Source organism: Eretmochelys imbricata, chromosome 3 (genome assembly GCF_965152235.1).
Source record: "Eretmochelys imbricata isolate rEreImb1 chromosome 3, rEreImb1.hap1, whole genome shotgun sequence".
Lineage (NCBI taxonomy): Eukaryota > Metazoa > Chordata > Testudines > Cheloniidae > Eretmochelys > Eretmochelys imbricata.
This window is the reverse complement of record NC_135574.1, coordinates 71705197-71719937: the sequence shown is the minus strand read 5'-3', so window position 1 is coordinate 71719937 and position 14741 is coordinate 71705197. Positions and strand designations below refer to the sequence as shown.

General features: G+C 38.5%; 1 protein-coding gene across 7 annotated transcripts in view; it reads left to right on the top strand.

Annotated features, from left to right (window-relative positions):
* The window catches only part of EPHA7 (EPH receptor A7), a 178043-nt gene that overhangs the window by 146730 nt on the left and 16572 nt on the right, over nt 1-14741 (top strand). Inside the window, exons 5-10 of one of the 7 annotated variants that reach the window (XM_077811679.1) lie at nt 1545-1720; nt 1792-1801; nt 8018-8106; nt 8821-8880; nt 12520-12524; nt 13218-13331. In XM_077811679.1, the coding sequence (XP_077667805.1) occupies nt 1545-1720; nt 1792-1801; nt 8018-8106; nt 8821-8880; nt 12520-12524; nt 13218-13331 (454 nt within the window). Of the gene's footprint in view, nt 1-1544; nt 1729-1791; nt 1802-3056; nt 3082-7997; nt 8107-8820; nt 8881-12519; nt 12525-13205; nt 13332-14741 lie in introns of all 7 variants that reach the window. The other 6 variants (XM_077811678.1, XM_077811677.1, XM_077811676.1 and 3 more) reach the window with 6 other exon arrangements.

Here is a 14741-nt window from a genome sequence, read left to right as displayed (position 1 = left end):
TGAATTCAGTGGGACTGCTCACATGCATGTACAAGCAAATGTATTTTAATTTGAAATGTGTGTCTGACTCTTGCTTACAGGAAGAGTCACACAGTTATATAACTTCCTGAACTTTCACCTTGTTTTAGAACCAAACAAAAGTTTCAAAGGTTCTGACATGTTCTGATAAGTGTTTCTTCGTGTCTGATTTCTGGCTAGGGCTGGAACTGGAAGTGCCAGAAATCTCACAGGTAAGCCTGTTCTTGTGAGATTTCTAGCCCAGTTTTTCCCCCCAAATTCAAGAGGTTTTCAAAGTTCAAATAAGCTTAGTTTATGTATTCGAACCCAAACTCTGAACTTCTGAAGTTCTGCTGACGTTTACAGTACTATTCACCATTTCCTGGTATTTCTGCTTCCTTCTCCTTCCGCATCCCCTTTCCTCTCCTTCCCCCCACATACACACACATTTCACCATCCCTAACCATGCTTATAAATGATTGATTTCCTCTTGGGGAAGATATGAAAAAAATATTTCTACACTATCTGACATGTTCACTCAAAAGACAGGGTGGACAAACCATGGGAGAAGGCATTATCACATCTTGTACAAGAAATCTGACACATCATATGAAAGGCTATATTTCAACACAAGGGCTTTGTTTTTATACTGAAATACAGTGGACAGAATTCTCCACTGGTATAGTTGGGCAAAATGCCATTGAAATCAACGGAGTTGCCCATATCTACACGGAAAGAGAATTTGGCCCAGCAAATGCCTTGTATGGGTTGCTATCTGAATTATTTTATAGTTTCTGATACAGCTTGTGTAGCATTTAAAAAATGAATAATTATGTATAGATATTGCTATTTTTATTTTTTTCTGGGCCAAATCCTGAACTCCTTATTCGGTTTTTAATCTGTTTTACCTTATGAAATGGAATCAATGTCAATTTGCCTGAGTGAAATTTGCGTTAATAGTCAAGGACCTCCATGTTTGGTCCAGTATCTGGTAGATCGCTATTGGCACTAAAATAGATGTAGAAAGCTGTAGAAAAGAAAGCAAGTAGCACTGCTCTGATGAAAATGGAGCGCTCCCTATCTCTTTTGAGGACAGTCAGAGTTGTCTGAATAAGGGGTTCAGGATAAAGACTATTTACTGTGGAACAATACGAGAAATTGTTTTCATTAAATGTAGGAGCTGAGTTGTGAAGATACCATTTTAATGTTGTTCCTCAACCAACAGAGAACTTCTTTGGAGTTCACTGATGATCAAACTGTTCCTCAGAATCTGAGGAAATGAGGCACAAAGGCAATCATTTTATCTCTGGATTTTTATGACTAACAGCATGTGCTTCCCATTTAAATTTTATGTCATTTTAAGAACCCCTGAATGAAATGACGCTGTGTTGTAATGCTCCACAGAGTGTGCTACATTCTTTATAAGGGGGAAAAAAACCACAGCGAGTTGAAATAAACTGCCAGGACCAGTTGTCAGTTGCTTGTGTGCAACAATAATTAAATCTGACCTGGAAATATAACTTCATCCTTTGTCTTATTGTTTCTAGGATCAAAGAGAGAGGACTTATTCAACAGTAAAAACCAAGTCCACTTCAGCTTCCATTAATAATTTGAAACCAGGAACAGTGTACGTTTTCCAGATTCGTGCTTTTACTGCTGCTGGTTATGGAAATTATAGTCCCAGACTAGATGTTGCCACATTAGAGGAAGCCACAGGTAAAATGTATTCACGTTTGAAGGCAATTAACATTTTTAGTAGGAAAAAATGATATACTATAGTGTTATCTGAACTAGAAAGGATGGAGTTTGTGCTAATGTAGCATTTTTCTGTGGATGAAATCTTATACTTTGGGAAGACATGAGTTACTACCATTGTATTTTGGTATGGGTGATGAGCTGCCTATTGTGTTTTATCATAATACAAGTAATTATAGTGCTATAGATAGCCAGGGAAGAATTGTAAGTTATTGGGCTATCCCTGTCTGATGGCCCCATTCTATAGAGAGAAGGGATGTTTGTCCCAAATACTACCCTTTGCTCTCCCCACATAAAAGGAGATTGGTGGAAAGATGGAGGACCCCACAGGACTTTCCAATAATAGGGAGTGTGTCTCTACTCACACTTTGCCAGATCATTTAATTTTTTCTAAGAAGTACATAGCCTTCTTTTCCTCCTAAACCCTCACCACCACATAGCTACATATAATGAGGACTGTGGGACTACAGCAATTCTTGCACTTTTTGTGGGACCAGATGGGAAAGGAAGCAGAAGAGTGAGGAGCCTGAGAATGTTAGTCACTGAGCTCTAGAAACAGTGAGATCCCTTATACAAACTACCTACCTGACAGCTCCACAGCTCTGCTGCCTCTAAAGCAAAGGTTTCCCTGTTTTGGGTCATCTGTTTCAGGTGGACCTTTCTGCCAAACAGGTCAGCCTCATGGAGCCAGAATATGTAGCCTGCCATTGCTTGCAAGGTGAAAAGGCCATGGATTTAGTATGTTAAATGTGGTATTTCTTTATGCTTTGCAGAATTTCTGTACCAAGATACACATTCAGTGCCTGACTTTAATTGTATTTAGGTATTACAACCATGAGACAGAGGAAGTTTATAGTTAGGTCTTGCTGCTGACCTTTATTTGTTTGAAAAAATGGAAGACTGTGAAAATGAAGTTCAGTGCAAATTATAACACATCATATTCTTTCCATTTTAGCCAGTCTGTTGATAGACTTTGCTTTGAATATATTTTTGGCAAATAAATTCAATGTTTAGTCCTTATTTATGATTCTCTCTGTTTTAGGCACCCATCACCTTGGTATTTAAGTTCTAATTATCAATGTCTCTAATTTAGTGTCTGTAATCTGTTTCATTTTGGTTGACCAATCAAGAGGTTCTCCATGTTTATAATCCATGTTGTAGACCGGAATAGTCAGTGAGAGTAAGCATAGATTATTTTAGGATTCAACATTTTTGACAGGATCTACAAGTACCAGTAAGTATGCCAGTGGTTCTCAATTTATTTATCATTGTGGGCCACATTTGTCGCAGGAGCCGGGTGACAGGGCAGCAGCAGCCCGGACTCCTTCCGCTGTGCAATGCCAGCCAACTGGCTGGCTGGCTGCCCTGGACTTCTCCCTCCATGCGGGGCCTGCCTTTAGCATGTAGCTGAGCTGGGCTGCAGCTGTGTGATAATGGGGCCACATGCAGCCAGTGGGCCACATGTTGAGAACCGCTGATGTATGCCAACATTTGACAGACCAGGAAAAACAATAGTGCAAATATTCCATAGGCTTTTTAATGTATCCCATTTTTGACTCTTATAATGAGAAATTTCAGACAGACTAACAATCCAGTACGCACTGAAAAACTTTGAAATTAGGCTGGGCAAAAACATGTCACAAGGTAGCTTTCTGTTGTGACATACCACATAAGCTGCCTCATTCCTCAATTTAAAAAAAATTGGTTTTCACTTTGAGAGGGATTTTTTCTCCCCCGATACATTTAGGGTTTATTTATGTCCTTTCTCTGAAGCATCAGGGATAGCCATGTGTGAACATGGGACATTGGGTGGGGTGGGCCAGGGCTCTGAAGTGGCATTGAGCATTCTTTCTATCAGGTGCTTAGCTGGCAGGTTCTTGTTCACATGATCAGGGTCTGACCGTTTGCCATATGTGGGTTCTGGAAGGAATTTTCCCCAGGTTAGATTGACAGTGACCTTGGTGAGTAGGGGTTGCCTTCCTCTGCAGCATGTGGGTATGGGTCACTTTCAAGGATTATCTGAGTGTATCTTACTTTATCATTTCCCTGCCATTTCTGTGGCCTCGGGCATCGTGCCCCTCGGTCCCTCCTGTTCTCTGCCTATGGACAGAAAAGTCTAGTTTCTCCTGTGGGTTGTAGCACTTCAGTTTTGCTTCTGTTGTTCGGTTTAGTGTGCGGGTGCTGGGTGAAGTTGGTGGCCTGTGATGTACAGAAGGGCAGACATATTCTTGTGGTCCCTTCTGGCTTTAAACTCTGACTCTATTTCATACTTTAATCTAATTGAGGCTTTGGCAGCATTTAGAAGGGAGACCTCCAAGAAAACTCACAATGCTTCAGGGAGCTGAGTAGATAATTTTGTATGTGACTCCCATCAAAGCGAGAAGCACACCAGTGTTCTGTAGTAGTGGTGGTGGACCACTGTCAGGGTGCCTGGACTTCCCAATATTTGGGGCTTTTTCCTGTATAGGCAATTATACCCTCTTCCTGAAAAAAAAGTGTCCCTGATTTTTCACACTTCCTATCTGGTCACCCTAGCCACTCTAATGCTGTAGGTGCCATCTTCCACATGATTTCTGGAGCTGGTTCTTGGATCTGGCTGAAGAGATCAGATCCCGTGAATGACATTTTTGAAATAGTGATGATGATAACCCTGGTGTTCAGCATCCACATTCAGATAAATATATTTTGCCCACCTAAATTTTCTATCAAGTTTCAAATGTGTTTTCACTTATTATCCCAAACTGTTGTGTGAGCAGTGGTGCTGTACTCACTAAAACAGATATTATCTTCCCTTCTGGATGGCAGCATTTCAGTGCTGGGAGAAGGAGGCTCTTTGTATAGTAAACACACACAAATTTTTATGCTGTACATATTTGTATAAAAAAAGTTTAAGATTATCTGTAAAGCAAGATATGTGTATTCTGCATGTCACAGATCAAAGTTAATGAATCATTATACATTGGTTTGTAGAGATACAAGTCCCCAGGGGAGTATTATAAATCTACACGATGTCCCTCAAATTATCATTTTGTCTTTTGATTTGTTGGATTTATTTGAAAGATGGTTTAAATCAATTACAGCCAGTGGATCTGAAGAGGTTCATGTGCACTATTTATTCCAATAAGTATATAATAAGGGGTTATTGTGCTCCTGAATTGTACTCTTGAGTTCAAACAGAAGTATGTAGTGAGCTGGTTGAAAAACTGGATATATTGGTATTTTTATCAAAATTTTGATAGGAAAAAAAGAAACAAAATATTTGTGAAAGTATGCAGACATCTGTGAAGTAGAGCTACAACCGTCCTGCTTTTATCAGACCACACACTGTTTGAGGGATCTTTCACCACAGATAGAGCATTAGACAGGGATGTCTGTTCTTAGATGGGGATATACACACTTGAAAACTTCAGTATCAAAGAAAGATTTTGTGAGGAGCCTGTTTTAACCCTTCTTACACACGATTCCACTGTGTGTGGAGAGAAAGGGGGGGATGAACTGGGATCAGAATCAATTATTTAATATTCCAGGGATCTAAATGTAGTTTGGAATGAGTTACCTATCTCACAAGCATGCAAAGTGGAATATATTTGGTCTAGAATTAGCATTTCAAAATTATGGGCTTTGATAGGAAACTCTATCATCTGCCATAACTGTGGCAATCAAGGAGTGGTTAATGCAAATAACTACTCCATAATTGGCAGTTAGAAGTTTAAGTCTATCTCCATATATTCCTGTTATCCACTACAGGGGTAGTCCATTAGGCATCTCCATAACTTTTCAACCCTTTGACTTGTCAAAGCTTACCCAAATCATAGTTACCCATGAATACCTTTAATAACATCTCATCCTTATTTAGCACTTTTTATCAGTAGATCTGAAAGTGCTTTACAAAGCAGGTTAGTATCATTATCCCCATTTTACAGGTGGGGAAAGGGAAACCCAGAGAGTTGAAATGACTTGCTCAAGGTCTCCCAACAGGGCAGGGGTAGAGCCAGGAATAGAACACTAAACTGAGAGAAGAGGTAGATACGCTGGAGGGTAGGGAATAGGATACAGAGGGCCCTAGAGAAATTAGAGGATTGGGCCAAAAGAAATCTGATGAGGTTCAACAAGGACAAGTGCAGAATCCTGCCCTTAGGACGGAAGAATCCCATGCACCGCTACAGACTAGGGACCGAATGGCTAGGCAGCAGTTCTGCGGAAAAGGACCTAGGGGTTACAGTGGACGCGAAGCTGGATATGAGTCAACAGTGTGCCCTTGTTGCCAAGAAGGCCAATGGTATTTTGGGCTGTATAAGTAGGGGCATTGCCAGCAGATCGAGGGACGTGATCGTTACCCTCTATTCGACATTGGTGAGGCCTCATCTGGAGTACTGTGTCCAGTTTTGGGCCCCACACTACAAGAAGGATGTGGAAAAATTGGAAAGAGTCCAGCGGAGGGCAACAAAAATGATTAGGGAACTGGAACACATGACTTATGAGGAGAGGCTGAGGGAACTGGGATTGTTTAGTCTGCGGAAGAGAAGAATGAGGGGGGATTTGATAGCTGCTTTCAACTACCTGAAAGGGGGTTCCAAAGAGGATGGATCTAGACTGTTCTCAGTGGTAGCTGATGACAGAACAAGGAATAATGGTCTCAAGTTGCAGTGGGGGAGGTTTAGGTTGGAAATTAGAAAAAAACTTTTTCACTAGGAGGGTGGTGAAACACTGGAATGCATTACCTAGGGAGGTGGTGGAATCTCCTTCCTTAGATATTTTTAAGGTCAGGCTTGACAAAGCCCTGGCTGGGATGATTTAGTTGGGGATTGGTCCTGCTTTGAGCAGGGGGTTGGACTAGATGACCTCCTGAGGTCCCTTCCAACCCTGATATTCTATGAATCCAGGTTTCCTCAGTTCCAGAGCAGTGCTCCCAACATGAGGAGTCATTTCCTCTCTTTAAAAGTTATGCACTATGCAACAGATATTTCATGTGAGTATTCCATTAAAGAGTGGACATGTATACAAATAATGAGATCTTCCACAGTTATATGAGATAGGAAGTTTGAAAAATATAGTTGTATCCTCATTGTTTGGGGAATAAACATTCTCCAAACTTAAGAGGGTTAGGAAGAAAGTTCCCTTATTGGCAGTTTATTCCATAACTGCCTACTGAGTGGTTTCTTGCACCTTCTTTTGAAGCAACTAGTACTGGCCACTGTAAGAAGCAGAGGAATCATGCTGATCGGCTCGCCTGCTGCCAAACAGAGCAAAGAATATGTGAGGTTTTTTTCCATGGGAATTCTGGAACAGGAACCTGATTTTGAGGTTATTTCAGTGGCCCCAGATCTGTGGAACTCACAGGGCCCTGACTCCAGCCATTCTTTTTTAGTTAACAATACAAAGTCTTAATCATATAACAATACCACCTCAGACGTATTTAATGAGCCAGTGCCACACTTGCTCTTATCCCTCCACTGCCTCCAAATGACTCACTTCCAGAATGTTTTTTTCGACAATGTTGCCTGACATCTGTTACTTGAGTCTAAAGTTCATGGGCCAGATCCTCAGTGGTGTAAATCAGCACAACTCCATTGACTTCAGTAGACCTCTGTTGATTTACCCTTTCTGAGCACGTGGCCCCCTCAATATATGGCAAGCAAGCTACATACATTTCAAAGAGAGGTTCCTCAAGTTAGGGTGCTTATATCCTCAGTTTACATTAATGTGACATATATATATTAACAATAGTAGAGTCACTGCGTAAAAAAATAGTGGAATAATGTGCAGATTTCTTGGAATGTAAGTCCTTTGAAGCAAGGATTGTGTTTTCTCTTGCATTTGGAAAGCACCTAGCACGGTGGGTGCATCTGGAAACAAATGATAAATAATAGTAACAATAATTATAGAGATGAAAATGATCAAGATGGGAGAAAAACGTGATAATTCAGAAATTGATGCACATAGGGCTCCTTTAGGTTGGATCCAGTCCTAGAAAATAGTTATTGTATGTTTTCAACTAAAACACCTCACTTCTAAAGTCCTGTTCCCCTTGGATACTCATTAACTCACCCAACATTTCTGATGAACTTAGGATAGATGCCTTTCTTTTAGACCAACATTATCGTAACATTTAATGTCTGTACAAAGTTTCAGATTACAGAAGAGGTAAACTATCTGTCTGTGATTTATGAGGGTTTATTTAACCTTTGCAGTTCCTTTCTCCAGTATATTTTGAGTTAATCTTTAGCTCTTTGCTCTGTTTGTAGCCACAGCCGTTTCCAGTGAGCAGAATCCTGTCATTATCATAGCTGTGGTTGCTGTGGCAGGCACCATCATTCTGGTCTTCATGGTGTTCGGATTCATCATTGGACGAAGGTACTGTACATTGTGTAGCTGTTGGCATTTCTGGCCCCACTGTTGTAGATTCCTTGGAATTATACCAGCCTGTATCTTAGAATCTGTAAATGGAAACAAAAGCAATGTATAATCTAATATGGACAATTTAGATCTAAATGTCATTATAGGATGACAAATTAGCCCACTTACTTTACATTTGGAAGGACTCTGTTAGCTTAAGAAATGCTTTGTGTCTTAAATTAGGTGTCTTCTAAATATTTGTAGCTTCTCTGATCTTTTTCCTTGAAGTGTACTATTTCTGTTGAATTGTTCACACATGGAGAAGCTTGACATTTTACCTATTCAGCCATTCAAATAACACTTGCATTTGGGGACAAGAGCCAGAGAAGTAAATTTAAGAGCAGCATCATGTCAAAAATACCAGCCTTGTCACTCCTTCAGACTCTTTAATCTTCAGGCTATTTTGCTCATAGCATCACAGAAAGTTTCTAATGAGGACTCCAATTTTGTTGTTTAAGCCTTTAGGACTCTTCCCAGCAATTATTAGATACAAAAGCCTTTTGATTGGAACTGTTCGTGTTTTGTTTTAAAACCAGCTGGGATATTTTTTAAATGCCTGCTGGAGTTAGGCTGCTAACTTCCAAAAATTCCAATCTAGTAGAACTTTAAATATAAGGCAGTAAATCATTATTTTCCTGTAAAACTGACTTGTTTTTATTTTATTTTTTTCAGGCACTGTGGGTATAGCAAAGCTGATCAAGAAGGGGATGAAGAACTTTACTTTCATTGTAAGTGTTTTGCTTCCCCTCCCACCCCTCAGGAATTCCCAACCCAATTATAAGACATTTGGACTGGCAGTATTGGAATATAGACAATACTAAAACCACATTCCTATAAAGAAAGGGCTATAATAAATCTGAAATGCTGTATAAACAGCAAGTGTGAAGTTAAAAACCATAAAAATATATGACCTACACAAAAAAGGAGACAGATTATCAACATTGTTCATGCCATGCATTTTATTTCTGTACATTTGTGCGACATACTGTTGTTCCCATTCTGAATTTTTCTTTTGAATAATTGTTTCACACCATCCTAATGATCCCCCTGGAGATGCTGTAAATTGATAGGTCCTTGGCCAAGTGTCTGTGTGAGCTTTCCCTCAGGCAAGCTTCAGATTAAGAAAGTAAGGGTCACTGTGTCACCCCAATAGTGAAACTGTTCTGGTCAAGAATTGTTTTCTGCTACTGTGAACTTTGCATCACCAACATTTGTAGATCATAATATTAATAGAAAATAAAATAAAATGATCTGAGAAAAGGCTCATCTCTGTAATTCCCATTCTCTGCATTGAGTTGCAAAAATAGCACTAAAAACTGCTCCCACTGAAATCAGTGGTAAAAGATTGGCCTAATACCTGTTCACCCAGTATTAAGAAATGCTGTCAAGACAACAAGAAGGGTAATAGATACTCAGTACATTTTGTTTCTTTGCCCATTTCTCATACTTGTCATTAGGCAGATTATTATAAGACTTATTAGAACTGTGCAAAAATAGTTTGACCATCTGTATCAGTTCAAACAGGTAACATAAAATCATGAAATACAGCATAATTGCTTTTCAGTAGCGCCTCCAGGAATCTTTTGACAATTTTTTTTCCATTGGAAAATGCCAGTTTATCAAAACCAAAACTTTTCATAGATGGTTCTAACAAATGTCTCAACTCAAAAAATCTGAAGAAGTTTTGAAATTGTCCAAATGTTTTGTTTCAGCATTTTCTAAACAAAAAATTCCAGTTTTGGAATTGACTTTTTATTTTAAAAACATAAGCTAATTGTAGTAGAAATAAATTCAAAAACTTTAAAAATGATCAGAATTGGAAGAAAATGTTACAACTGATGCAAACAGAATTTTTTTATGATGATTATTTTCATTTCACAATTTCTTTTTTTAAGATTGTCCTTTTGTTACAATTTAGGACAGGATTTTTTAAAAAAAAAAAAATCTCAAATTTTTTCACAGGACGCAAAAACCATTTCCTATCCAGCTCTAATTTTAAGTTGTGATACAAAATAATGTTCTGACTATGCCAGTATCCTCTCATACCTTATCATTTAAATATCAATAGAATACACTGTTGATTCTTACCATGCCACCAATTATCTTTATCACTTACTGTCACTGCAGCCATAGGTTAATTTTTTCAAATGACTGCCAACAAAAATACATTTTTTAATCTTGTATTGCTTCGTGTTAAAGTTACTGTGTCAGTAGTTTATCAGGGTCTGGTATCACATAGTGGATGAGGCAGTTACTAACCACAAACCTTACCTTCTAGTAAGGCTAGCCAAAGACTGAGGTCAAAGTTGTGTCAAGATTTCTGTCTGACCTTTCTAGCCTGACAATATTTGGTCAGCCTGGACTCCCTGAGTTCTGGATGTGTCACTGCCTTAAGTCACTTCATTTATGTGCAGGGTGTATTAAATCAAATGGTGACATCATTACCGCCTTAGTCAGACAACCTATTATATTGTAGATAAAAAGTGGAAAATAGAAATGGGAGAAGGATTAATTATCACATAGCCTGCACTCTAGCTTATTTTAAAAAACTGCATCAGAAATCTGATGCTATTTAACTGTAGCTAGATGGTTACAGATTTGAAAATTGCCTCTTTTCGTTTACAATATAGGCTTTATACATCTCCAAAAGATCCACTTCTTTTTTATCTGTGAGGAGAGAAATCAATTGCATTTTCTTTTATTTGCCTGTAAAGGCAAAAGAATATACCAGCTAAAGAATTCCTTTCCCCAATCTAAATTATGAATGATCATTTTCAGATTCTAAGTTTCAGTGAAAATGTGAATAGGTTGATGAGGAAGCTAGTGCTTAATATTCAGCAGCTGGTCAGGAAATTTTCTTTCTTTCTTTCTTTCTTTCTTTCTTTCTTTCTTTCTTTCTTTCTTTCTAGAAATCTAGTTATCTAATATTCAATAACTAGAAAATATGTCAGAACAGTTAACATACACTGCCTTTATTAATACTGTAGCATGAAATATTAAAAAATATTTTTTTTACCAAGCTACTTTTTAATGTTTTTGATGGAAAGTTTGGTATTTAATTTGATTTGATGACTAAATCCCCAGTGAGATGAAACACAACACTGTGGTCACCAGCTATTTACAATTTGTTGTCCTTTTGTTCCTTTAGTATCCAGACAATTTTCTTATGTTCTAAGACACAGATTCAATTTTCACAGTAACTTGAAAGCAACCATTTAACTAGTTTTAGACCACTGCATTTAATGGAATGTCCAATCTTTTATTTCAGTCCTCCTCAACTTTCCATGGCCCCAAGTGCTACATTTAAAGATATAAACACAATGGAGGAGTTTTGTCAAGCAATTCCAATTTACATTTTGTTTCCTCCTACCATTTCTTTTAACAATGTGTTCGAATCCACAGCAGCACTATTTCAGGTTGGTATGCCAAGATAGCTTTGGCCTGTCAAAATGTTTTATGACAGCTTGAATAAAGAACCATCAGAGCCCCATTTGAGATTCACAAGGTTACCTCCAATCCAGGCCCTTATCACAGACTCAAGAGGATGGCTCATTCTCCATCTGCCTGCCTGAAAGCACAATATAGGAGGTTAACCTATTGTTTTCTTCTTTCTTTCTCTGATCTTCTTGTTTCATTTAAATGACAAATAAATGTTTATCTGCTCAGAAACTTGGAATATAATTAAGATTAGAAATAAATCTGTCAAAATACAGATTATAGCAAAAATTAACTTCTAGATGAAATCTTAAATTATTTCTACAGGAATTTGGTATATTCATTTGGCTCTTCAAACTTCCTATCTCTGGTTTTGCCTGTTTTCCATTATATGATTTCTTTTCCAATTATTTTATTTGAAACCTATTAACGCATACCACTAACTGAGCTATTATTAATTACATTTCAAAATATGCAATAGATTCACATCTAACTAAGAGGTTGCATGGCACTCTTAAGTTATCTGTTTTGTATTGACTTCTGATCCAATTCCTACATCTCAATAATTCAGCAATTCAGTATTGTTAAAATAAGAACATTCTTTCTTATTTTCATATAGAGAACAATTATTATATCTTTTTAAATATGCTGATTTGATTGCAGCCCATGATTGTAATAGTTGGGATCCAAACTTCTTCTATAACAATAATTTAGTTAACAGACTTTTAGTATGGACCCTCAAACTTATTTTGGCTTTACCACAAGTCCTGAACAAAGGGCAGCGTGTAGTTGTGTTGCCCCAGGAGCAAAGCAGAAACTGATTGTCCCTTGGTTACCCCTCTGCTCCAGGAAGGAAGCAGACTGCATCACCATATAACTGGTGCCCCCTACTTCCTCAGCTGAGATAGTTGGTGCATAAGGGGGTGAGGGGAGGAGCCAAGGTTCCACCCACTTTCTCCCTTGCTTGGGAAGGGAAGTATTTTTCCCATAGAATCTGCTCTCCCATCCTGTGTTTCGTCCATGGATGTGGGTAGCCCACAGAGAGTAAGGACGTTCCTGCTGTCCCCTTGCACACCAGCTCAGGAGCGTAGCCAGCCTTCTAATGTGGCCTATGAAATGATGGTTAGCTTCTGTAACCATAGCCTATAAACACTGTTAAATTCTGTTAAAGTATATTGAAAAAGGAGCGGGAGCTCTCATCTCCAATCCAGCAACAAGGGGTAGTTGTGGGAGAATGCTGCTTACCCAGGCCAGGACAGGAGGTGATGGTCCCCTCTACTTTTTTGGGGGGGAACTGTCCCTTCCTTCCTCCCAGTTCCCTCTTACTTTAATTCCTGATTACATTTTACCCATTGAAAACTATTTAATATTCATTACTTTTATGAAAGACTTCACACTTCCAGCCACAGATATAGTTGCTAATGACAAAGGATCATGCCCTTGTGTGAGGAAGCTTACAGATGATGCCTCAGACTAAAGTTGTCTCTTAAAGCTGCTCTGATTCCGGTGGCATGGAAGCAGGTTCACTGTTCCAAGGAGCATTCTGCATAATGAAATTCCTGGGCTGACTGCACAATAAGTGCTTTGCTTCATCACAGTCATGCTTTCTTACATCATTACAGTTAAATTTCCAGGCACCAAAACCTACATTGACCCTGAAACCTACGAGGACCCAAATAGAGCTGTCCATCAATTCGCCAAGGAGCTAGATGCCTCCTGTATTAAAATTGAGCGTGTGATTGGTGCAGGTAAGGCTGCTGTGGCTTCTGTATTCAACTGTTCCATTTAGCTGGGATCAAAGCTCATACATCATAATGACAGGCAAATAATTATCTCAAGTATAGAACTTTTTGCATTTACCAGAGCGGACAGAGCAATGAAGCTGCATTTGCTTATAAAATGTAAAAAATAATTATAGAAAAATAAAGAGGCTTGTGTGGGATTAAAAGCTTGTATGCTTCTAATTCCAGAGCCATTTAAAACAATTGCAAACAACATTTTTTTAAGTAATTTTTTTACCTGTTCATTGTCGGAGTAAAGAGGTTGGATGTTAGTGTAAATCCTGCTCGCTTTACTCACATAAGTAGTTCCCTTGACTTCCATGCATTCAGAAGGCAGGATACAGCCTGTAATGTATGGTCTAATGAGGTCTTTCTAATAGAACAGAATCCTCTTTTAAAACTTTTTGTTGCAACCATTCTACCTTTTTAAAAAATAAATAAATATATTTTATTAGTACAAAAAAGTTCTTGTTTTACCTCTCATGCTGGATTGTAATTGTACTGGCATTACATTGTTTTTCTTCCTCTTGAACTGTCTACCACCTACTTAAGTAGTGTGGTGTTCATACTCTAAGAAAGCAATTTCATTGTTTGCTTTAATGAGATATGTGACATTTTTATTGCACTAGTCGATGTAGTGAAATTAAGTTTCCATGGGTAGGAAAAATATCAAATACTTTGGATTCCTGGAAGAAACATTCCATTGCCTTCCTGTTCTTTTTGTCATGTATTGTTAAAATACTTTATAAATCACCCTACTATGGTTTGTCAAGCACTGTATATTATGTGTAGCATTGCTATTTAAAAAAAAATCTACAAATATTAAGTTTTAGGCTATAAAAAGGAATGACAGCACTTAGAATTAGCTGATATTCCACTTTCAGAATCATGTTCCTTAGGTACCCTTACACATGATGAATGTTACCTTACTTCAGGTGTAGCCCCACTGAAACTAATAGAACTTCTTACGCAGAAAGCTGCTACTCAAAATGAGTAAAGGCATCCAAGTCAGGTTCTTAGACTGGGTCTACACTACCACTTTCTTCAGTGTAACTTATGTTGCTCAGGGCTGTGAATAAGCTGCCCTCCCCTGCCACCCCCCAAGTGACGTAAGTTACACCGACCTAAGCACGAGTGTGGACAGCACTATGTCAGCAGGAGGGCTTCTCCTGCCAACATAGCTACTGTCCCTTGTGGATTTATGTGCATCTCCGCCGATGTGGCGCTTCTAGTGTGGACTAGCCCTAAGTAAGTGGCATTTAGCATGATACTAGAACAGCAGTATTTCTTTCAATACAGCATTACTCTTCATGCTGCCCGTTTAAAATTCAAGATTGGTACAGTACAATCAGTAAACGTGGTCTTTGCTGGTGTGCT